The 24,357-nt window shown below is 37.3% G+C and overlaps 1 protein-coding gene across 1 annotated transcript in view; it reads right to left on the bottom strand.

Moving 5' to 3' along the window:
- LOC127228264 (phospholipid-transporting ATPase ABCA3) overlaps nucleotides 1-24,357 on the bottom strand; it is a 103,122-nt gene that overhangs the window by 30,539 nt on the left and 48,226 nt on the right. Inside the window, exons 16-22 of the mRNA XM_051192826.1 lie at nucleotides 23,037-23,187; nucleotides 20,888-20,986; nucleotides 20,038-20,200; nucleotides 17,913-18,210; nucleotides 10,265-10,517; nucleotides 9,922-10,126; nucleotides 5,119-5,341 (exon numbers count right to left, since the gene is read on the bottom strand). Of these exons, the coding sequence (XP_051048783.1) occupies nucleotides 5,119-5,341; nucleotides 9,922-10,126; nucleotides 10,265-10,517; nucleotides 17,913-18,210; nucleotides 20,038-20,200; nucleotides 20,888-20,986; nucleotides 23,037-23,187 (1,392 nt within the window). The remainder of the gene's footprint in view (nucleotides 1-5,118; nucleotides 5,342-9,921; nucleotides 10,127-10,264; nucleotides 10,518-17,912; nucleotides 18,211-20,037; nucleotides 20,201-20,887; nucleotides 20,987-23,036; nucleotides 23,188-24,357) is intronic.

Here is a 24,357-nt window from a genome sequence, read left to right as displayed (position 1 = left end):
TGATGTCCCAGAACACAATTTATTTCGATGATTACAGCTTGGGAAAATCCTTTAAGAAAAGTTGATATGCATATAATCTGTCATCTGAGAGAACTGGAGCAACGTGCATTACTTCTTGCACTTCCTTTCCTGTGTGACCCATGAAGAAATAAAGTTACATCAGGCATGGCGGTATGTATTTTAATCCTTGAACTCAGGAGCCAAGACAGAAGGAGCAAAAGTTTGAAAGCAGCTTGAGCTACACAGTGAGAGTTATAGGCCAAACTGCACTACAACACTCAAATGGATAAGAAGTGATTAATCAGTTGAAGGAAGGTATCTTTAAAGGGACAAATTTAAAACTGAGGTTCTCTAAAGAGTAACAGAGCAAAACAGCTAGAAAGTGTGTGTGTGTGTGTGTGTGTGTGTGTGTGTGTGTGTGTGTGTGTGCAAGGACATAGGAAACACACTGAAGGGTTAACATTCTGAATTCACACTTTTGAACTTAAAGGACAAGTTCAGATTCCTGGAAATAAAAATAAGGTAATTGTTGGAAAATGCATATTAATTATACAAATGAATAGGTTTCACTATGGCATTTTATTCTGATGTGCTATTTTAACTATATATCATCTATATACCTCACTTTATATATTTATAAGAACAAAGGTGGCCAGTAGTTGGAAAGAATGAATGAAAGAGAATGAGAGAAGTTGCTATGTAATTCAGTTTTTTCAGTGGTTGATATCATGACAAGCCTACTATAAAGAAGGTCATAATAGCTGTAGTACATATAGTCTTGAAATCAGAAATAATTTGGGACATCGACTTCTCATTTTGGGAAATGTCAAAGTTTACAGGATAATGTTGAAGGGTAGTTACTTAAACTTGACATCTGTCACAGAACACATAAATATGTATTAAAGAGTAAAGTGCCTCCTTAGGAGATAAGGTGCTAGAAGCTGACATAATGAGGTATAGAGCAAGATGAAAACGGACAAAATGCAATATGAAGGCATAGGTATTACATTATTTATCCTCCCCAGTAAGCATGCCACTTTCTGGAGCCAAGTATTGACCAATCAGAGAAGAATGCCAACAAAATACCAATCATAGTAGTATAGCCTTCTTGCCAGATCTTCTATACAAGATTCCCCACACTGCACCTGCCAAGTTGAGGGATCAACTAGAGGTCTTCCCATACATAATTCATATGAAGAATTTGTGCCACTCTTTGACATTCCATTGTAGAAAATTTTATTTTCTAATATCTAGTACTGCTGAACATCTTCTCATGTAGTTGGCATTTATATATCTTTCATAGAAATGTTTAAAGACCTTTATACATTTTATTGGGGAATATCTGTCTTTTTCGTTGTTGATGGGTAAAGGATCAATGTATTTTCTATAGACTATATTATGATTGATCATTGTCAAATATGTACATTGGAGATATTTGCTCTAATATGGTTTGCTGTCCTTTTTGCCATATGTCATTTGATGCACAAAGCGTTTCATTTTGGTGATGGTCAATTCACCTACTTTTTATTTCATAGCCCACACTTTTGCTGTTACACCTAAGAATTCTCTGCCAAGTTCAGAGAGATCTAGTTCTGATTTCTTCCCTAGCTTTATGTTACATCTCTGAAATATAGATTACTGAGCTTACTTTTGTCAATGGTGTAACACAAGGTTCAATTTCGCTCTTCAGGATGTAGACACTCACTCTTCTTGGCACAGTTTATTAAAGACTCTCTTATTCCATTGGATGATCTTGGAGTCTTGTTGCAAATCAAGAGACTCTGTATGTGAGGGTTTTTTTTATGTCTGGGCTTACTGATGCATTCATTATATTATCCATACACAACATATATATTTGTTATTGCATCAGTACCATACCACTTGAAGCGCTGTACATTCACAATAAATTTTGGTGACAGACCCTGTGTGAGCTCCTCCTTTTATCCATTGAAATTCCACAGGAGTCTGAAACATGCTCATTTCTGTGGAAATCAATGCTGTCAGAGACTTTCTAGGGATCATGTCGAGTATATCTGTTAGTCTAGGTAGAATATCAGCATTGTTGATACATGGGAATTGTAAACTGGGTACAGGTAAACTGGGTAAAGGTAAACCTTTACGTTTGCTCTATTTTCAGTGATGTTGTGCAACCTTTAGTAAACACTTCTTTTGCCTCCTTAGAGTTTTCTGAAATGTTTTCTTTAGGTCCCATGATAAATTAAATTTCTTTAAGTCCATTTTAGATTGCTCATTGCAGATGTAGAGAAATAAGCTGAGGCTTGTGTGTTAATCTTTTAGCCTGGAATTTCACTGAAATTTCCTTAGCTACAGTCACTTTCCTATGGATTCCTTGTGATTGTTCTCTATATATACAGTCATATTAATTACCACATTTCATACATGTACATAAATGTACTTTGGTCATGCACACACTTCCCTTTCCCCATTCCCATTGATCCCCCACTCTTCCAAAATGTTTCCTAATCTGCTTCCACAGCTTTAAAAGGACTATTAGTGCATTCTGTATGTGTTGTAAATTACATGTCCATGAATGCTTTTGAATGCTCTGATTTCCATGTTTGGGGGTTTGTTGTTGTTCCTGCCCTTGAATAATCTGTTTTCTATCTTAACTGTAATGTCATCTTTAAAACACTGAAGAGTCATTTCATCATCTACAATCCTACTGAGCCATACAGTTTCTCACAACAGAGGGATTGTGAGTAAAGTGAAGCAGAAAGACAATTCTTTGAGCAATCCCTGGTTGGGGCAGAATGGACCAACACACAAATGTGTGAAGAAATTCTGCTCCATTTCACCTAAAGCCAAAGATTGGGTTCCACACTGGTAGCATGAACTCCTTCACAACTTTAAGACTACTACCAAGCTGGCAAAGGGGCAAGATATGTAAACATTCCATTAATCTTTCCTACTGTATTATATTACTTCTACATTGATCCAGTAGCCATTTATTTCCAATAAATATTTGACACTTTCTAGAGTTCAGTCAGAGTCAGTCCTGGTGGGATTTTTCTTTTTTGTATTTTCTTGATGATTTTGTGAGAATATGGTTGTTTGGTACTCAATATGCAGCTATATTTTTAATAAATGAACTTGCTAGCTAACTATTCCCAGTAGTTTTTATTTCCCCCATTTTACACTAGAGTTTTCAAAGTAGAAAAAGGTAAATACATGAACTCTTCCATGAAGTCATTTAGATATTCCCATGACTCTTTGAAAATCCTGTACAATGTATTGTATCATATTCACATGCTCCCAGATCTTTCTTTTCTTAACAAAACAACTTTTCTTTCTCCTCTCTCTCTCTCTCTCTCTCTCTCTCTCTGTCTCTCTCTCTCTCTCTCTCTCACACACACACACACACACACACATTTTTAACTAGTCAAGCAATTTGTGCTGCCTATATACTTTTAGATGTATGGACTTCATTAGAAGAGAGTAAACTAGGGGCCATACCCTTTAAAAAAAAAAAGCTGACTCTTCCTCTCCTGATCCCTATCAACTGCCAATTATGGAATTTTTTCTTTTTTATTAATTGATATTTTACGTTCCAATCCCAGTTTCTCCTCCCTCTTTTCTTCTAACTTCCCCCTAATCCCATCTGCTCCATGGAGAGGGTAAGGCCTTACTACTATGTCTGTCCCATCATCTAGTTGAGGCAAGACCAGGTGACCTTTCCACTCCAACATCCCTGTGTCTAGGATAGGCATGGTACCTCTCCATATAGAATGGGCTCCACTTTTAACATTAGTGTTAGGTCTTGGACCCACTGGCAGTGGCCTCATATAGTGTCCTCGTCACACCACTGTCACCTATATTAATGGAGTCTGGTTTGGTCTTATATAAATTCCCCACAATATATGGAATTTTATCTGGTTTAAGTTTGCCCAGCTCTTCTATATATTGTCTCAACTGCTGTGAAATCTTCCATGATGTGTCCAGACAGAAAACAGTTTTCTTGTAGTAATCCATGGCCTCTTGCTCTTATAATCTTTCTGTCCTCTCTTCTGGCATGGTCCCAGAGTCTTGGGAGAAGGGAATGTGGTACAAATATCCTGCTTAGGATTGATCATTATGAAGTCATTCTCTGCACATTGATTGGTTCTTTTATTTCCATGTGAAACTTCTGAAAGTCTCTAAAGATTCATGAGAGGTGTCCCTGCATCTTCTCAGAAATACTGCTGAATAAACTCATTTTAAGTAAATATGTAAGAGGCTCTGTGCATCTAGATACTGATTTTATGGTGACTGAAGAGTATTTTGTATTCTTACTGCTTTGCCAATTATGGAAATAGTTCTTTTTTCTAAAGCTACTGCTTAGCAAACTTGTAAAAAATGAAATGATAAGCAGCAGCTATGAACCCCTTATCACAGAATAGACTCCATCTCAAATCAGACTCTTGACTCACTTCTTCAACACCTGATTCCAAAATGTCAGGAAGATTTAAGGGGGATTTAATATGTAGTTATGTTTACTCTAGGGTGGTTATTTAAATCAATACAAATTATACATTAGTGGGAATTTGTTATAGAAGAAATAGGAAATAATACAGAGATAACTGATAAAAATGTGATTAATTTGGGAATAAGACTGAAGAATAACTTCTACAAATTAGAGAACAATTTCTTTCCTCTGGCTTTAGTGGCACCCCTTGAAAAGTTACATCATAAATATTAAAATAGTCTCAGATAACCAAAGACTTGATGTTAAGGGGGTTTGTTAGAAGCCTCTTTCTCCTGGTTTCTGCAATACACATTGCAAAATTAACTGAAAACATTAATATTTATACTGTGCTTTGGTGAATAAGTAGCAACATTCTTCAGTCTCAAGTATTCCTGTTTGTGATCATCACCACTCTAGTCAATTGTCCTTGAATATTGTTATCAAGGAAGGAAACTCGAGAGAACAAGGTCTTAAAAAAAGTCATTGGTTTATGCTATTAGTGGCTTAATGTGTCCTTCATTTCACTCAATATAGTGTTATAATATTAAAGGCCAGAAACCAAAACAAGAGAACTTTGTAGTACTGCTTTTCCTCAACGTCATTTTTCTTTATTTCTAAGAAGCCCCTGAAAGGAAGAAACTTTGTGAATCCCTTACCTGGTATGATATGTACCACTGACTCCACAATTACACTCATAAACCCTAAACAGTTGTTGAAGACAAAAATCTTGATATAGGCACTGGTGCTATTGTTATACCAGAAGCTTAGCAGGTAGATGAAGGGGATGATAGACCATCCAAACAGCATGAGGATGAACATCGTATCCAGGAAATGGTATTTCTCCAACAATGTATGTACATCAGTGATTAGGAACACCAGCTGAGATGGACACCAAAACACAAAACAAATGATGTGTATTAGCTATTTTCTATGTTGCTGAGTTTCTTGTTGCTGCAAGCTTGCAGGGACTTTAGGTAGAGGCTCCTCATTTTGTTGTTTCACAAGGAGTCAAGAAGCTGCTGGAAGTAAGGGCTGAGCTGAAAATGTTAAAAATTTGCCCCTATTTTCTTATCCACAGCCAAGTATTGGGCCTAATTCCAGGAGTCCAGCTGAAGAGAGGGAGAAAGGATTATACAAACCAAAGGGGTCAAGATCATGAACCCATGCAGACAGCTTACCTGAGCTAGTGGGAGCCACAGACTTTAGACCAACAGCTAGGGAGCCTGCATGGGACTGACCTAGGCCCTCTGCATGTGTATGACAGTTGTGTAGCTTGGTCTGTTTATGGGGCCATTAGTAGTGAGATTAGGACCTGTCCCTGGTACATAAGCTGGCTTTCGGGAAACCTATTCTTCATGCTGGGATGCCTCCCCAAGCCTTTATGCAGGGGGAGGAGCTTGGCCCTTCCTCAACATGATATGCCATGCTTTGTTGACACACATGGGAGGCCTGCCCCTTTCTGAATGGAGATCTAGGAGAAGTGGATAAAAGGGTAGACAGGAAGTGGGGGGGGGTTGAGAAGAGGAGGGAGGGGGAAACTATGGTTGGTATGTAAAATAAATGAAAAAAAATTAATAAAAGGAAACTTGCCCCTAATAATCTACATATGCTAATCAGACCCCACCTCCTAAAGGTTATGTAGCCCCCAGATAGTGTATCAACAAGTGAACAAATTCTCTTTCATTTCCTTTTTCTTCTTCTTTTTTATTAAAGGAAAAGGAACATGGAAATGGGAAGGGGAGAGAGAGGGGGGAAAGAGAGAGAGAGAGAGAGAGGAAGAGAGAGAGAGAGAGGCACAAAGAGGGAGGGACAGATAGAAAAAGGGAGAGGAAGAGAGAGCCAAATTCTCAAACTATTAGTCTTTGTAGGGTAGTTCAGATTCTAACCATAACACTCAACACCTAGTCTGAAAATCTGAAAACTTAGTGAAGGGAAGAAAAGTCCCTTTGATAGAATTGACTCTTCACCAACCAAATAGTTTTGGTGATGAGTGGCTTCATCACCACTGAGTGTGGCCACAGCACTTGCCTTCCTACTTTGCCTTGATTTGAATGTTTCAATTCCATTTTCCTTCTATGGAATCAAGTTGTATTTTTTCTTTAATTCCCCATTCCAAGTAAACTCAACTTCTGATATCTCTGTTTTTACAAATTAATTCATTTCATAGAAAAACTTTCTGTATTTCTTTCTCTCTTTGTATTTCTTTCTCTCTTTCTATTGGCTTCCATTTGTTAGGATGTAACAATAAAGGATCACAACTTCATATTGTAACACTAAGGGATTACACCATAGTATGATACACTAAAACATTTAATACATTCAACACTATGAATAATGCCAGTCTTATGTTGCTTATGTTAATTATGTTAGCATAATTTTCCTTGTCATTGTAAGGTTCTATAAATCAGTGTTAAGCTTGCTTCACAAATGAATTTAGAATGATTTTTATCAGTCTCTTGGAGATGTTGGTTTATAATTGATAGTATTTGTTCCCTGAGCATTAAATAGATTTTGTAAATAAAATAATTCATCTTGGAGTTTTCCTTTTACAAAACGTGTTGTTACAGATCCCACATGTGCTATTTGTTTTTTAATTCCTTATTGTCAGCTTTGGGGGGGAGGGGACTTCTCAAGTTTCAGAGTGAGTAAGACTTTTCATATTTCCTACTTTAAGGTTTGGGATTTGATAGTTTTTAAACATCTTAATTTCTATGAATGGGATTATTTAATTAACTTTTAAATTACTTTCTAGTCAACTAAAGTATGAAAGAAATAATCTGAGATTTTAATCCTTAAAAATGTTTATGAAGTAGACATTATGAGGAGTTAGTGGAAAAATAGAGAATCTAAGGGAAGTTCTTCAAGGTACCTGCTGAGGAAGGAAGAAATTGGCAGCTTTTTCCAAGACTGAAGATCACAGTGTCTGTAATAAAATTCTATCATCACAATTTCTGATTGGATGAGAGAGGTTATCTTATGTGTCATCAGCTACCAGAGGAATTGCTTAAGACTTGGAAGGACATTAAAATCATGGTGATTCTGCTGTAATTTCATTTTATTGTATGATCCAATAAACAATTAGAAGGACTACTAAAAGATCAAATCGTCAAAGTCTGGGAGAAGAGTGTAAAAATAGAAACATATCTACCTCAAAATGCTCCAGATATAAGGTTTCCCATAATAAAGTTAAAATATATGCATTTGATATAGCTATTTGGTTAATAAGCATGCTTAATTTAAAAAGTGAAAAATAGAATGTGGTTACTAAAGTGAATGATATTTTGTCATATATTTCAAAAATAAATAGAAGAATGGACTAACACAAACAACTGATAGAGGGATGAGGGCTGTGCTGACCACATCTATCTGATCATTGCATGCTGTATTCACTTTCCAGAATAACATTCTTCCCCAGAGCAGGCACAGCTATATTGTGTAAATGTACAAAGATAATAATAGAAACCGAGAGCATCTGCTGATAGGCAAAGAATTTCACCAGATAGTTTACATTTCAAAAAACAACCAGAAATTTTATACAAAGAACATGTATGCAAAACTGAGCAAGTAAGGAGACACAGCATAAAACAAGGTTCATAAAATAGAGGAGTTACCCATGGAAACCGTGCAAGGAAATATTCAATGACAGAGGCAATACAGTAGTGTGAGTTATGTGTGTGGGTAGCCAAGAGAGAAGAACATTATGTGTGTTCATGGAGATAAGAAGATAAGGCATCAAATCCAAGTGGATCCTGATAAACATTCAGTGACAATCTCTTAAGGAAAATGGACACAAGAAATTAAAATGCTTTATCACAGTATAGCAAAACACTGAAGGAGCTTGACTGGCATATTAAGGTTCTAAGGTTTGGGGACTATCAGAGATATAGAACAGCAGTAACTCATATTATATTCACATGCATATTCATATGCATATTCATCTTCAGAATGGATATTAAAATAAGATTTAACACATACTGAGTAGGGAACAGGATAAAAATGAGAGGAACATAAAACATGACAATATGATGATATAAACCCAATTATATGAATACTTATTTACTCTAGTTGTAAGGCTAAGTTTGTCAGCCTTAGAAACAAATTAATGCCAAGATTATAGTACTTATGAGTGATATTTTAAATATGATAACTGAAGTCTGATCAATCACACATGTTCAGCTCCCAGTCCACAGGCTGGCCCTAGCCCTACATTCTTTGCACTAGTCTATTCTGATTCAGCTCACCTGTTCATTTCCACTTCTAACTTCCAGGCCTTGCTCAGATTGCACATCCCATACTCAGACACTCAGTCAGTATGCCCCTACCATATCCTCTCTAATATTCCTATCTAGCCCAGGGTGCACATTTAGATACTCAGTCTTGTCAGTCCTGTCAGTCTCAACCCCAAGGCTTGGTCGGGCTTACAAATCCATTGCACCAATCTAGTCTGGTAACTCCACAGGCCCCAAGACTGCTTGCACCATTTCTCACATATGCCTAGTCCATCCAGTCAATGAGTTCCTGAAACCTCACCTACCTAGGCTATCCCTCAGGCTTTTCCTTGGCCATTCAGCCTGTATGTCAGACCAGCTTAAGGCATCTTAGAATCTCACATCAGACATACAAGTCCACATACTCAGTTCTCACTGCAAAAACACAAATAATATGAAAGGCCAAGACATTACATCTCCCCCAAATCCACCAATCCAATAGAAATATTCTTCAATGAGAATTATATAGATGAATCCCAGGATACAGAAGTTAAAAGACAATCATAAACTCCAAAGATTCCAGGAGTTTAAAGAAGACAAGACCAAACATCCTAATAATCTTAAATAAAATAGCAATAAATTTATAAGCAATACCTAAGGTAATGCAAATATATGACTAAATGAAATGATGAGTACATCAGGGCTTGATAACAAGAAGGACCATAAGAGGGACACATCTATGTGGTATTTATTTTATCAACTGTGGCCTTCAAAGAAAAAAGTTTAGACACACACACACACACACACACACACACACACACACACACAATTTCAATGGTTCATGACATAATTTAAAATTTTCTAGAGAAAACCCTCATGACATAATTTAAAAATTTCCAGAGAAAACCTTCAAAAATGGGGAGGCACTGGGAAGAGGAAAATATCTGTAGTGTTTGTTAGTATACAAGTAGTCTGTTTTAACACATCCATCCATACAGAAAACAGCTTCAAAGGTAGTTCATATTTGTGGCCAAATATGTCAGGAGTTAGCTGTTTCTTTTTTAAAAATATAAGAGAAAGATTTTATTTTTACTCTGAGAAATATTCCACAATAGATTCTTTGAATTGATTGATTAGTCAAGCCATTTTTATCCTGTCTGGAGAGATTTGTATTTTAGTAAATGTCAGACAAGTAGAAAATGCCTATGGTGTATGAGAGGCAGCTCTCAAGACAATACACGTAATACTTACCAGCATTAGGGCACAGGCAACAAAATGGATGGTGAGATCCCACAGCAGAGCAGAGAGCCAAAAATTAAAGGTATAGACTCCACTCACAAACTGGATGTGCTTTGCTTTACTAACTCTCTCAGTCACTGTCAAAAGGCAAAAGCCACTGGTGAAAATACTCATCCCAAAGAGCAAGTTAAAGACTATTTCGAATCCTGGTATGTGTCTACAAAAGAATAAATAAAGAACACACAATGGTATAATACAATACTAATTGCTAACAATAGCACTTTATTACAAACATAGTGGGACAGGAAGAAAAGGATCAATTTAAACTATCCCAGGTTAATAAAAACATATATACCTTTTATTAGATTTGTTCTCTAAGACAGGTCGAGGCTGGGGCTTGTTGGAAACAGTAATGGTGGCATCAGGACCAGAGAGAGACATAAAAATAATATTGTCTAAAACTGACAAGGATAATGATGATGAATGGTATGCCTCATTGTTGAACCAAAAGGTAAATGTCTTCTTTTCTCTAGAAACATTAATGGAAAATGCAATGATGCATGAATAAATGCATTCTTTATTTGTTATCAAGTAGTCCTGCACATCACCTGGAAGGAGGAAACAATAAGGGTCATGAGGCCAGATGCAATAAAGATCACTGACTATGTGGTATTGGGGGGGGGTGTTTATTTATTTTGTTTTTTCTTTTGTGTGGTGGGGTTGGTTTCTGTTGTTGTTGTTTGGTTGTTTTTTGTTTGTTTGTTTGTTTTTTGAGACAGGATTCCTCTGAGTAGCCCTGGCTGTCCTGGAACTCTCTCTGTAGACCAGGCTGGCCTTGAACTCACAGAGATCTGCCTCCCAAGTGCTGGGATTGAAGGTGTGTGCCACCACACCTGGTGCTTTGGGCACTTCACAGCAACCTCAATACATCTCGGCCACTCAACCCAAGAATCCATCACTCAGCCACACAAATTTTATGCTCTTTAGCTTAATTTCACTAAAAAATTAAAAATACAGGCTACTGATATTAACACTCTCAAATTGCTTTCTCACTCTCAAACCTTTCCATTTCTACATGAAAATGTTTGTAAGAACTGCTACTTATAGCTTTTACAAATTACCTCATAGAAAATCAAACTCTTCCTCAGAAAATACAAAAGCTAAATAAAAACATAAAATAGCTCTACATGAAAAAACAGAGAGTTACTTGGAATTGTGAATATTTGAGAAGAAAATAAAAATCAGAGAGTTAACTTCAACAAATGTACTACTCTCTCTGTCCCATCCTAGTAGAAAGATAAAGCATGCCAGATTAGTATGGTAAGAATTGCAGCAAAAAGTTAAAAAGCCTTACATTTTGTAAGAACTTTCAGAGATTCTATGAACCTAAGAAGATGCAAATTAAGAATTACAAATATGGCCAAACAGGCCCAAAATAAAAATCTAAGCTCTAAAAAGGAAAGTTCCTACAAGTAAGCTTCATATTTACATCAGACTTAAAAAATTATGACCAGAGGCTATTACCTATGGCCTCAAAACTAAAAACAATGAACTTAGAAATAAAAAGGAAGCATTTCAATAGATACAAATAAATTCAGAAAATCAGATGGATTTAGCTTAAAAAGTCATGTTCCACTTGACTGGAAAATTAGAAAAAAAAATTAAATGGCTCAATCTCCAGACACATAAAACCTGCCAAAGTTAAATCAAGGTGAAATAAACAATTTAAACAGATTTTATAACTAGCAATGAGATTGAAGTAGTAATTAAAACTCTTCTAAGGGGAAAAAAAATCAGGACCTGGTTAATTCACTGCAGAATTCTACCACACATTCAGAGAGCTATTACCAATACTACTCAGATCATTCTATTAGTTAGAAAAGGAAATAATGCTTGCAACTGTTTTTATGAATCCATTGTTACCTTGTCACAAAAAACAAAAAGAAATAAAATTATACACCTGATGAACATAGATGTAAAAATCCTCAACAAAATACTGCCAGACTGGATTCAAGATTGCATCAAAAAGATCATACATAACAGTGAGTGGAGAGGGAACTAGGAGAAAGAGAAGGAGAGGAGAGGAAAGCATGGGGGACTAGGAAGATTGAGTCAGAGGAGGAATAGACAAGAAAAGAGAGAGAGAGACCATAAAAGAGGGAGCCATTATAGGTTTGAAGAGAAAACTGAACCTAGAGAAATGTCCAGAGACCTACAAGACTGACCCCAACTAACAATTTGAGCAACAGTGGAAAGGCTACCATAAATACCCTTCCATGATAATGGAATCAACAATTCATCATAGAGCCCTCATCTAGTAGCTGACAGAAACAGAAGCAAACATCCACAACTAAACACTGAGCCGAACTGGAATCCAGATGTAGAGAGGGAAGACAAGACCAGGTTACAGAAACACATAGAGACAGCTGACCCGAACAAGGAGGAGCTAACATGCCCCCAGACTAATAGCAGGAAATCCAGCATGGGACTGACTCAGACTCCCTGAACATGGGTCTCAGCTAGAAGGCCTGGGCAGTCTAAGGGACCTTGGACAGTGGAACCAGGATATATCCCTGGTGCACAAAAGGACTTTGGGAGCATACCCCCATGGAGGGATACTCCCTTAGCCTAGAGACAGAAGAGAAGGCCTAGTCCCTACTCCAAATGACTTGACAGATTCAGATGACCCTGCCTGGAAGGTATCACCCTACATGTGGAGTGGTGGGGGGGAAGTGGGAGGGGAGGGTGGGGGCGGGCATGAGATGGTGGGAGCGAGGGAAAGAGGGAGGGAGGGAGAGGGAACTGGGATTGATACATAAAATTAAAAGAAAAAAGGGAAAATATTATATAATAAAACAGAACAAAAAAACAATTAAGTTAGCTTGGTTCATACATACATTATCACATTCATCATAGACAAACACAACTACAAAAGTCATGGTTGTATCAATAGATGCATAAAAGGCTTTTTACAAAATCCAATGTGGACTCTAAGGCAGAAATCAAATCACATGATCATTGTAATAGATGCAGAAATGACTTACTGACAAAATTCAACACCCCTTCACAATAAAAGTCCTGAAGAAACTAGGAATTGATGGAACATCTCTAAACATAATGAAGGCTACATACAACAGTATCTTAGTTAGGGTTTCTATTGCTGTGATAAAAACACCATTGCCAAAAGCAACTTGGGGAGAAAAGGATCTATTTCACCTTATAACTCTCAGGTCATACTCCATTATTAAGGGAAATCAAGGCAGTAATTCATGGCAGGGACCTGGAAAGCATGGAGGAACACTACTTATGGTTTATTCCTCATGATTTTCTGTTTATTTTCTTCTAAAACTCAAGACCATCTGCCCAGAGGTGAGTTGGGCCCTCCAACACCAATCATCAATCAAGAAAATGCTCCCCAGACTTGCCCGCAGGCTAATTTCATGGGGATATTTAATCAAGTGACATTCCCTCTTCCCAGATTACTCTAGTTTGTGTCAAGAAAAAAAATCTAACCAGGACAAACAAGACATATTGCCAACATTATATGGGCAAACTGCAAAGTAATTTTGCTAAAATCAGAACCAAAACCAGTGTAACACAAATTAATAAAAGACCCAGAGATTAAAGTTCAGAAAAGCAAAGTATTGGGCCACTATCTCTTACCTCAAGTTCAGGCTGAATGGACTGATCTTATCTCCACAAGCTCTCACCAAGCCTCAGACTGCAACCTCTCCTCAGCATGGTTGGGGAATGATTGCCTCATACTGACTACTGATGACTCTACTCCTGTCTTTTATAACTCCCTAGTGCTGGGATTAAAGGAGTGTGATCTGTTACTCTTTTAGACTGATTCAATCTTGTGTATCTGGGTGGCCTTGAACTCAAAGAGATACATCTATCTCTTAATCCTGAGTCCTAGAATAAAGGTGTGTATCACCTCTGCCTAATCTCTAAAGCTTGAGGCTGACTTTGCTTTTCTGAATCCTTAGTGAAGTTTTAACAAATCATAAACAATGTATCACCACAACCAGAATGTTAACACTCTTCATTCTTGTTAAATATAGTCCTTAAAGTCTTAGCTAGAATAGTAAGACAAACAAATAAAAGTAATACAGACAGGAAAATGAGTCAAAGTATCCTTATTTGCAGATCATATGATTCTATACATGACAATAATGACTTTGATAGAAAACTATAACAGCTGATAAGTACTTAGTAATAAAATACAAAGTTCACACCAAACAAAAAGAAGCAAAAACCAGTGACCTTTCTAAATACCAGTTACACACACACACACACACACACACACACACACACACACACACACACACACACACACACAAAAAGACTGGCTACAAAATATCATGACATTAAAAACACAGGCCACCATACAAGGGAAGTCCAAGAAGAAAGGCTAATGACATCATCGCATTTGCAGTTGGGCAGGAATGTGATGAACTCTGGTGGTGGGCTGCCTACCTCCTTTTTATGCAGACCAGGCCCAAGCCCAGGAAATGGTGCCACATACTTTTTCTATGGGTCTTTCTACCTCAATTAATTTAACACAACCCCTCCAATGCTTATGTAGAGGCTAAATAATCTCTGCCAGATGTGCCTTGTTCACATGAAAATAACCATCTTAACCAAAGCAATCTAAAGGTTCCTGAACTCCTTGCCAAAATTCCAATGTCATTCTTCACAAAAACACATAAAAATCCTTGGGAAGGACAAAAGACCTCAGATAGCCAATGGCATTGAAAAGGGTAAACCAGACCAGACCCTCACTCAGCCACCTGCTTTAGCAGCCATGACAGGCTAAAGAAAAGACATGTAGGTAGGCCTCTGACTCAGCATATGGCACACAAAGAAACTTCAGATCCCCTGGCCTCCCGGAGCCTAGGGCCAAAACTGAACACAAAGAAAGTCCCACAGCCTCCTAGATGCTTGGCTCCTGAGAACTGTTTGGCCACAAAAGAAATCCAGGGGAGACCATAACCTCCCCTGTAGTCTCCAGGATAAAATTCTGAAAACTAATGGCATCTATGTACAGCAGGCCACCTGCAAGTAACAAAAGCCATAGAAACCACAGAATGTTCCCTCTCAGCAATGAAAATAATTGATGCGTAGGTATTTCATTGCCAAAATACGACTTTGAGAAATTCCCCTGATTGTTCCCCAAAAGTCAACCAATCAGAAACCAACCCATACCTACTGATATAATCCTGTGATTTTTGCCTTAAAAAAAAAAAAAACCTGACAGTAGACAGGGAACCCGCTTCCTCTGGGGACTGCTGTGCCAGCCAGCTAGAGGAGGTCCCTGTCATGGATGGATGAACAATAAACCTTATGCACTTGTATCAGTGGGTCTGTCTCCCTGGTGGTCTCTATGGGAATCTTAGTGATTTGGACACAACAGAAATAATAAGCAAAAAAAAAAAAAGCTAGTCTGGAGTTGTCACCATAGCTGATTTCAAGGTGCATTACAAAGGTGTAGTAACAAAAATAAAGGCATGGTACTGGCACAAAATTGAACATGTAGATTAATTTAATCTAAGGTCTACAAATAAAACAATGTAGCTCCAGTCACCTGATTTTCACAAAAATTCTCCAAACATTAAAGAGAAAAGAAAGCCTCTGACAAATGGTGCTAGAGAAATGGAATATATCTACACAAAGGAGAAGGAAACTAAATCCTTATTTTCACTCTACATAAAAACTCAATCCAAATGGATGAAAAATCCTAACATAAGGCCTAAAATTCTGAAACTGCTGGAGGAAAGAATAGGAAAAATATGTCAAGATACAGATATAAGCAAGTGTTTTTTTTGTTTTTTGTTTTTTTTTTTTTTAAATAGGACTGCAGTTTCTTGGAAAATAGAGCCAATACTTGACAGGGTGGATATTAGAGAACTGGTAACCTTCTGAACTGCAAAGAGACACTATCTACAGAACAGGAGAAAATCATTGCTATCTATTCACCTGGCAAATAACTAAGTATACAAAGAACTAAAAGCAAAAACCAAATATCAAGAAAACAAACAACTCAGTGTTGGCAATACTCATTTATTAGCTCTAACAAAGTGTGTATGTGTCAGTGTGTGCTATCTCTGGATTTCTGCATATAAGATCATATCTGAACAAAAATAGTTTTATCTCTATAATCCCTAGCTGGGTGTCTTTTCGTTTCTTTTTCTTGTCTAAATTTTCTATGTATATGAATAGAAATAGGGAAATCTACTTGTTTTCTCTGTTAAGTTCCTAATCCGAGGAAAGTCTTTCAGTCTTTTCTCATGAATGATTTATCTTTAACTCCAAGAATGAAGTCCTACGTGATCGTGGAATATAATTTTGTTAAGGGGTCCACTAAATTATTTGCTACTAATTTGTTAGGAACTTTTGTACTAACACTCTTCAAGGATATCAGACCATTGTCTTATTTCCTCATAATATCTTTTCCTATATTGGGTATTGAAGGAGTTCTGGCCTCATAGAATTGGTTTGGAACTATTCTTTTCAATTTTTTTTCAGACTATTTTGAAGAGGTTGAGACTCAGCTGTTTTATTTTTAGTAGAGACTGATAAAGATAACCTGGTCTTGGATTGATTTTTAATGGGCAGGTTTTTTCATTATTATTATTACCAGCTTAATGTTCTCGTCAGTCACAGATCTACTGAGACTTAATATTTTTTTATGTTTGAATCTTGGTAGCACGTGAATTACTGAAATTTTGTTTATTTCATTTAGTGTATCTTATTTGGCTTGTTATAAAGGTTACCATAGACCCTCCTTGTAATGCCCCCTCTTTACATCTCATTGGGCTATTGAGCCTTCTGTTTTCCTTTTCAACATATTTAAAAATGTCTCGAGTTGGAGTTGGGTCTTTTCTAAGGAGCAGGCTTTGATTTGTTGACTTCTCCCTGTTGTTTCTCTTTGCTCAATTTCTCTTCCTTGCCTTTGATGGCATAGGCTTCTTTTATTCATCTAGTTGCTTAAAATGTAAGATTAGGTTTATTGATACCATACCTTTTCTCAATTAAATGATTTTTTTATCTTAGCATTTCCACTACATCTGATAAATTTTGATGTGCTATTATTTCACATTTGAATCTTTTTTTTCCCTTACAAATTATTTGTCTCAATAGTCCTGTAAGAGTATATGTTACTTCAACTATATGCATGGATTTTGTGACTTTCTTGCTGTTACTGATTTCCAATTTTATTCCATCAAGATATTAAGACATATTTCATGTGGTTTCAATTTTAAAATTTTGGGCATATATATATAATGCATATTGTGTACTTGACAAAGATATAAATTATATTGTACTAGACTGGACAGTTTTGTATAGGTGTATTAGGCTTGTATGAGCTACAGTCTAAAGTGCACTGTTCATTGTTGAAATGCTGCCTACTGATATGCTCATTATTGAAAGTAAAGTTTTAAAATCCCCTACTAGTATTGTGGAGTCATTTATTTTCTCCTTCAATCTGTCAATATTTAATTTACATATTAAGGAACTTGGATCTTTTGAAGAGAAATAGCTGCTCTCTCAGGTTTTATGGACTGTGTGTATACAGAGAAATAACCTAAAGAGTTAGAAGAGTGCAGGCTTAAAATCTTCTTTGAAGACTCCCTTCCCCAGTTTCTTGAAATGTGACTGCTTCTAAATGTCTTAATTTCCCTAAAAATCTCCTTTGCTCTTTCTTATGGTAGATGACCCTTCCTATCTCAGAGTACCTCAATCACTAATAATAATAACAATAATATCAATGGCCTTGAAGGTTGATTCTTGTCTATGACTGGCTGGCTTTGTGAAATTGATTACAAAACAATGGATGGAAAGAGATGAGATGGGAGAGCAGGGAAGGGAAGGGGAGGGGAGGGGAGGGGAGGAGAGGGGAGGAGAGGAACAAATAGCTAAACATTCCAGGTGAGACTGTCCTTTCAAATTAAATAAGCAGGTCTTCATCTACTGGCACTCTTTGTTTGCAATGCACTTACCTTGCACTTCATGAAGTTTTTGTTTTTTAGCCTTTAACATGATCTCAAGATTTTTGGTGAGAATCTGGGTCAAATCAGGATCTCCAGAAATTGAGAAAGGCACAATGGTCTCACCATACTGCTCCAAGTCCATCACCCTGGCAAGAATTTCAGGTGTTCGGAAGCTTATGCCTTCTGTCAGAAGATACATGAGACCCAGAAGTGCCAGCAACTGCAACAACAGCAGTTTCCAGTTGCGCCAAGAGAACATTGCCCTTTTGATTAGCATGGCTCTGAACTGCTGGGTATAAAGAGCCCACTACAAGAGAGAGAAGGCAGTGTTACAGTGATCACAGGTCATTAGCATACATGTCTTCAGTTGTGGGATGACAGATGTGCAGAAGGAAGAGTGCAGCTGGTAGACGAGGTACTCTATATTCTCTGAGGGCATTACAACTTGGCACCTAACTTGATTATTGTGAAAGTCCCCAGAGGGGAGTCATCAGTGTGTTCATAGTCCCTTTTTGCCGAACACCAGGCCCATTCTCTTACATTAAACACCATCTTTCAACACTACATTTTATATCAAGTTTCTATGGACAAATTTTAATCTCTGGTTTACAGGATTGCAGAGCACCAGAAAACAGAAGGATTTTGTTTAAGATTGCAATGTACCCAGTATATTTCCATTTAACCTCTAAATTCAAAGCAACCCCCATGGTTAATTTGAAAATATACATAAACATACAATTTTGTCTATTTTTCAAACTTTGGAGGCAATCTGTAGTTGAGTATGGGTTTGTTTTTCAGTTACTTTGCTTTAAATGCATACTTTTTAAAATAAAGCTGTTTAATAATCAAAAGAAAACATATTAAGCATATTGAAATTTTAAAATACAATTATTGTACTCTCCCCAACACATAAACATCCCATAATTCAGAGTCAGAAAATACCCCTAATCAGTCAATATGTTCTAAATAAAAGAATCACACTGGTGCTTTCTTTGCCAAGAAATAAGGCAAAATGTGGAGGGGGAAACTTTCTCTTCCATCATGGTCCTGACAGGAAGAAGGTGACTTCTGCTTTTAGGAGATTAGTTCTTACATATATTTCTAGATTGAGAAAACAAAGAGTGTTTTAACCCAGGGATCAGGTTCTCTAGACTGACCTGGAAGCTCTGACCTCACCCTCAAAAGCTGAGGATAAACAGGAGAGCACTAGAAATGCCCACGGTTTATCTCTGTGTGGGATGGGAGAAAGAAAAGCAGAGAGAGGAGATGGCACAGTGTGGCATCCCATGTCAGATATTGCACAGTGAACATTTCCTATATTCCACTCCCTGGAATAGCCTCATCCACATTAACTCAGCTTGACCAAAGAACCATCCAGTAAATGAGAACAGAGAATTACAATTTTAACTCAAAATTCTAGACACTCATTGTATCCAATACCCTATTTCACAAGTTCCCAAGTCCCATGTGAAACATGTAAGGAGTGTTTCTAAGAAACATATCCATGGTCTAAGATTCTCTGCTATACACACTTGCAAAATTTTTTAAGAAAGATACATCAGAAAAGCAATAAAACATACATTAGACAATGACACAACAGCCCCATGCTAACGGGGGTTCTGTGCCTCCGAAACACCTAGAGAGAAATATTGTCTGTGTGTAAGAGTGGTGTTTGTCATCATTTGTACCAGCACTCTTCTCCAACTCTGAGTGGACTAACAGTTATGAAAACTAAGGTAACCCCTATAAGGAATATCAACTGTGAAAGGAAATCTGGGCTGGCAAGATGGCTTAGTGGCTAAAGGTGCACACTGCAAAACCTGGGGACCTGAGTTCCATCCTCAGAACCCACACGGAGGAAGGAGCAAACTGACTCCACATGTACACATGTGCACCAACACATAATGTGTAAATATGTGTAATAAAACAATGAAAACAAACCTGTTTCTACCTTCACTATTTCACAACTGAGCTAGACAGTTAAGTGGATTTCTTTATAAATTTTTCCCTGTGTTGATGGGCTTGCTCTAAGAGCCCCACAAATCTTCTGAATTAAGCTAACAAAGTGAAATGTAATTTGTTATTCCTTCCAAACATACCAGAATTATTTTATATTCTTGGTGAAGGAGCTTACCCCAGTATTGAATGAAGAATCAAAGTGTTCTTTTGGATAATCTGGTCTATCGAAATTTCTGGGCACACTCACATTCTGGTTCTCTTCACTTGTGCTCTGACTCACTGTGGAAGCTGAATGGATAGTCTCAGTATTCACCTTCAAGTCTGGAGGATTGCTGACCCTACAAACACAGACCACACACACTTGTTAGTGTATGTGTGTATGTATGTATGTATGTATGTATACGTACATATATATGTGTGTGTATACATATGTGTGTGTGTGTGTATCAAGAAATAACTTTTAACTACAATAGTATTTCCCTAACTCCTGCCCTCTGTAAAGACATTTTTTAATGAGTGTTATACATAACGCTAACATTAATGATGGGAAACATGCTTTGGGTGTAAGTGTGGGGAAACATTGCATCTCAATGGTCAATTTCCCAGTATTCCTGAGGCCTGGAGGTTTAATCCCCAGCATCCCAAAATTTCTGGTACTTTAGATTGAATACAAGGCTTTGCGTATGCAAATAGCACTTGGCCACCAATCTACAGCCCCAGCTCAGAAGCACAGAATAAACTAAACATGAGCAAAGTTCCAAAACAATGTATTCCTTGTTTCTAGGGTAAGATAGTTATTAAATGTTCTACATTTTACAAAATTATATTGATAATTGCAGCTTTATTTTTATATTTCTAATTCTATAGAAGTCTAATAATATATTTGTTTTGCTAAAATTTTGAGACCAAATAAATGTATGGATTACTTTACAAAGCAAATGAATATGTCCTTTTAGTTTATCATTTCTATGTGATAAGTGAGCAGATGATGTCACCTGACATAGGGGCAGGGCACGGATACTCACTTGAAGAAAACCTCATCAATGGTAGTCATGGAGACACCAAAGCCAATGATTCCCAGCTCTCCTTGTCTTTCTTCTAGGACTGTGAAAAGTTCTGCAAACCTAAAAGATAACAGAGACAGTATTTGTACAAACATAAGCACACACACACACACACACACACACACACACACACACACACACATATGTCTGTTCTGGGCAGATTTCCCTCCGCTGTGTAAAGAGTGCAGTTAATGCTTCACTGGAATGCTCCTGCTGTTTGTGATTTCCATGTTCCTGACAAACCATGAATGCACAGCACCAGAAGGAAGCTGCACCAAGTTGCTATAGCAAACTGCTTCCTGGTTTCTGATTAAACAAATACACCTTAACTTTCTGTACATACTGACTTTCTGCTTTCCCTGCTAGTCAAGATTTAATTCACTTACACATGCTATGGTTTCTGTGAAACACTAAAGCAAACAGGACAAATATTTATAAATTAATAAGTAGAAGACACCCAAAGCAGAAAATGAAAACAAAATCCTAGAAGTTAAAACTGTATGGAAACTACTCATCCCCAAACCAGGGAAGTCTTGAGCAATCTTGAGCACATGGTGGCACAAGACTAGGTGCTCTGAAATGTCTTAGAACCTCATTCTTTAAAACCCACTTACTCCAGGAAATCCTCCATTCTTGAGCACTCCCACTCTCTCTAAGGACTAGTATGGCCACGAAACACAAAATCCATCATGGAAACCTTTGGCTGAAGTTACTTATTATTTTGAATTGAAGTTGAATGCAAACTCCTTTTTCTCAAGATCAGAGGCAAGGGCAAAGTTTATATATTATTCTAATGTGTTTTCCAAGATGGTAACAAGTGGACACATGTACATGCTAACAAATGCACAGTGTGCCATCAGGGTTATTCTAGAAATCCAGCAATTAGAACTGGTTCTTTCTGTGGAGAGATATGAGGAATTTTTAAACTCTTTAATTCAATTTACTCATTCATGTAATTAACAACCTCTGTTATGGTCTGTGTGAGTGTGTGTGTGTGTGTGTGTGTGTGTGTGTGTGTTATCAACATTTTTCCAGTTTTTACATAATAAGTGACTTCAAAATAAAATACAATGCTAAGTAATAAAGGATACACACACACACACACACACACACACACACACACATACTAAACAGCAAACTGAAAATTGGGAAAATTCTGAAAAAACACAAAAATTACAAGCATCATTTTTATTATTATTATTAATTTGTGAATTTTCTCACAGACATAGAAAAATTATTCAAAACTTCAAAATCTAATAGAGAGCTGCAATCACCAGGCAGACACTGAGCAATGTGACAGAGAAGGGAGCATTGCAGCAAACCCACACAGTTGACAGTTGATGCTAACAGTGCCCCACAAAAATACTGAGGATGTGCCAGGACAGTGGCTACTCACACACATATATCTACAAGACAGTATCTTCAGTTTAAAACACAGTCACAGAAAGGCCAATAGCACATGATTTCATGTATAAAGGGATTCTAAAACTCTGAACTCACAGAAGTAGAAAGCACAATGGAGGTAACAGAGCCTTGCAGGGGTGGAGGTGGGGATGTGGCTGTTGATCAAAATTGTAAACACCTAGTTAAATCCAATCAGTAAGCTTCATTGATCCCTAGCACAGAATGGTGGCAATAAATCTGATGTATTATATACTTTTTAATGTCTTTTCTGCAATGTATTTATTATTTGATCATTCTGTAACATAAGCATTTATCAAAGTATTGCATGTACTTTATACATTATATATGTGTATATATACATATATATATATTATACTAAAATCAAGAGAAAACATTAAAATCCCTCTTATAGAACAAAATAAATTCACTTGTCTCTATTCATCAAGAAAAAAAAATGTATCAATATAGTGACCTGTCTTATCATTAGTTAACCCCAGGGTTCAATGCTTAGACATGAAGATCTTATGGATGCTACTTTTGTGACATCCATCCTTCTGTAAAATTAGTGAAATATTAGAACACTCTTACTAGTGTATCTCAAGAGGCAAGTGGCAAGGATCTATTTGCCAAACCTGAGGAAGCCTGGAAAGGTCATGGTGGCTTCTGGTGACCCAATGGCCACTGTGTATCATTTGTGGGTCTTTACCTGTGTGTGTACTCCTTTGGCAGGATAAATGACAATTCGGCTGCAACATCCATCTCCATCTCAGCAGTTGGTATGTGATTCCTAATCAGCTGGGAGACTTTTTCAACATCACATTCAGGAGTCTTCACCATGACTAGGTGATATCCCACACCTGAAAATTTCCATTTAGAAGGTCAAATGAAGCCACTGAATATTATTTTGCTAAAGCATGCTTAATCTCCAATTCAGGTCCGTTAGTTGCACAAACAAGGCATTTCTTTTCTCTTTTTAACATATCAATCCCAATTCTCCCTCCCTCCCTTCTTCCCTCCCTCTTTCCCTCTCTCCCCCCTCACATGTACCCTGACCACCCTCTCCTCCCATCTCCCCCCCCACCCCACATGTAGGGTGATGCCATCCAGGAGGGGTTATCTAAATCTGTCAAATCATTTGAAGTAGGAACACTATCATTCTCTGAATAAAACAAGGTTTAAAAGATTTGAGCTGTGTCTTTGAGCATTGACTTCTGTAAATGGCAGGCAGCAGTTCGCTCGGATGTTCTGGTTACAAAACTAACTAGAGAATTCTCAATAGAGGAATCCAAAATGGCTGAAAGACACATAAGAAGATACTCAACACCCTTAACCATCATGGAAATGCAAATCAAAACAATGCTGAGATACCATCTTACACCAGCCAGAATGGCTAAAATTAAAAAAAAAAAAAAAAAAAAAAAAAAAAAACACCAATGACAGTTTATGCTGGAGAGGATGTGGAGAAAGGGGCACACTCCTTCACTGCTAGTGGGTGTGCAAATTTGTACAACCATTTTGAAAATCAGTATAGTGGTTCCTCAGGAAAATGAGAATCAGTCTACTTCAAGATCCAGCAGTTCCATTCTTGGTCATATACCCAAAGGACACACATTCATACAACAAGGACATATGTTCAACTATGTTCATAGCAGCGTTGTTTGTTATAGTCAGAACGTGGAAGCAATGTTCTGGTGGTTAAGATTCTCCTTAACCAAAGAATGGATGGAGAAAATGTGGCACATTTGCACAATGAAGTATTACTCAGTGGAAACAAACAAACAAACAAACAATGAAATCTTGAAAGTCACAGGCAAATGAATGGAACTGGAAGAAACACACAGCCTACAATCCACACAACCAGAGAAACTACGAAACAAGGAAGAGCCTAAGAGAGAAATAAATGGTCCCCAAAAGAAGGAGAAAGGAACAAGAACTGCTGAGCAGATTGGGAGCATGGGGTGGGGGTGGAAAGTGGAGAGAGGTAGGAAAAAGAGAAGGGGAGAGGAGGAGGCTGGTAGGAGAACAAG

This window comes from Phodopus roborovskii, unplaced genomic scaffold, assembly GCF_943737965.1.
Source record: "Phodopus roborovskii unplaced genomic scaffold, PHOROB, whole genome shotgun sequence".
In the NCBI taxonomy this organism is placed as follows: Eukaryota; Metazoa; Chordata; class Mammalia; order Rodentia; family Cricetidae; genus Phodopus; species Phodopus roborovskii.
Note: the sequence above shows the minus strand (reverse complement) of the source record. Positions and strands in the feature narration are given on the sequence as shown.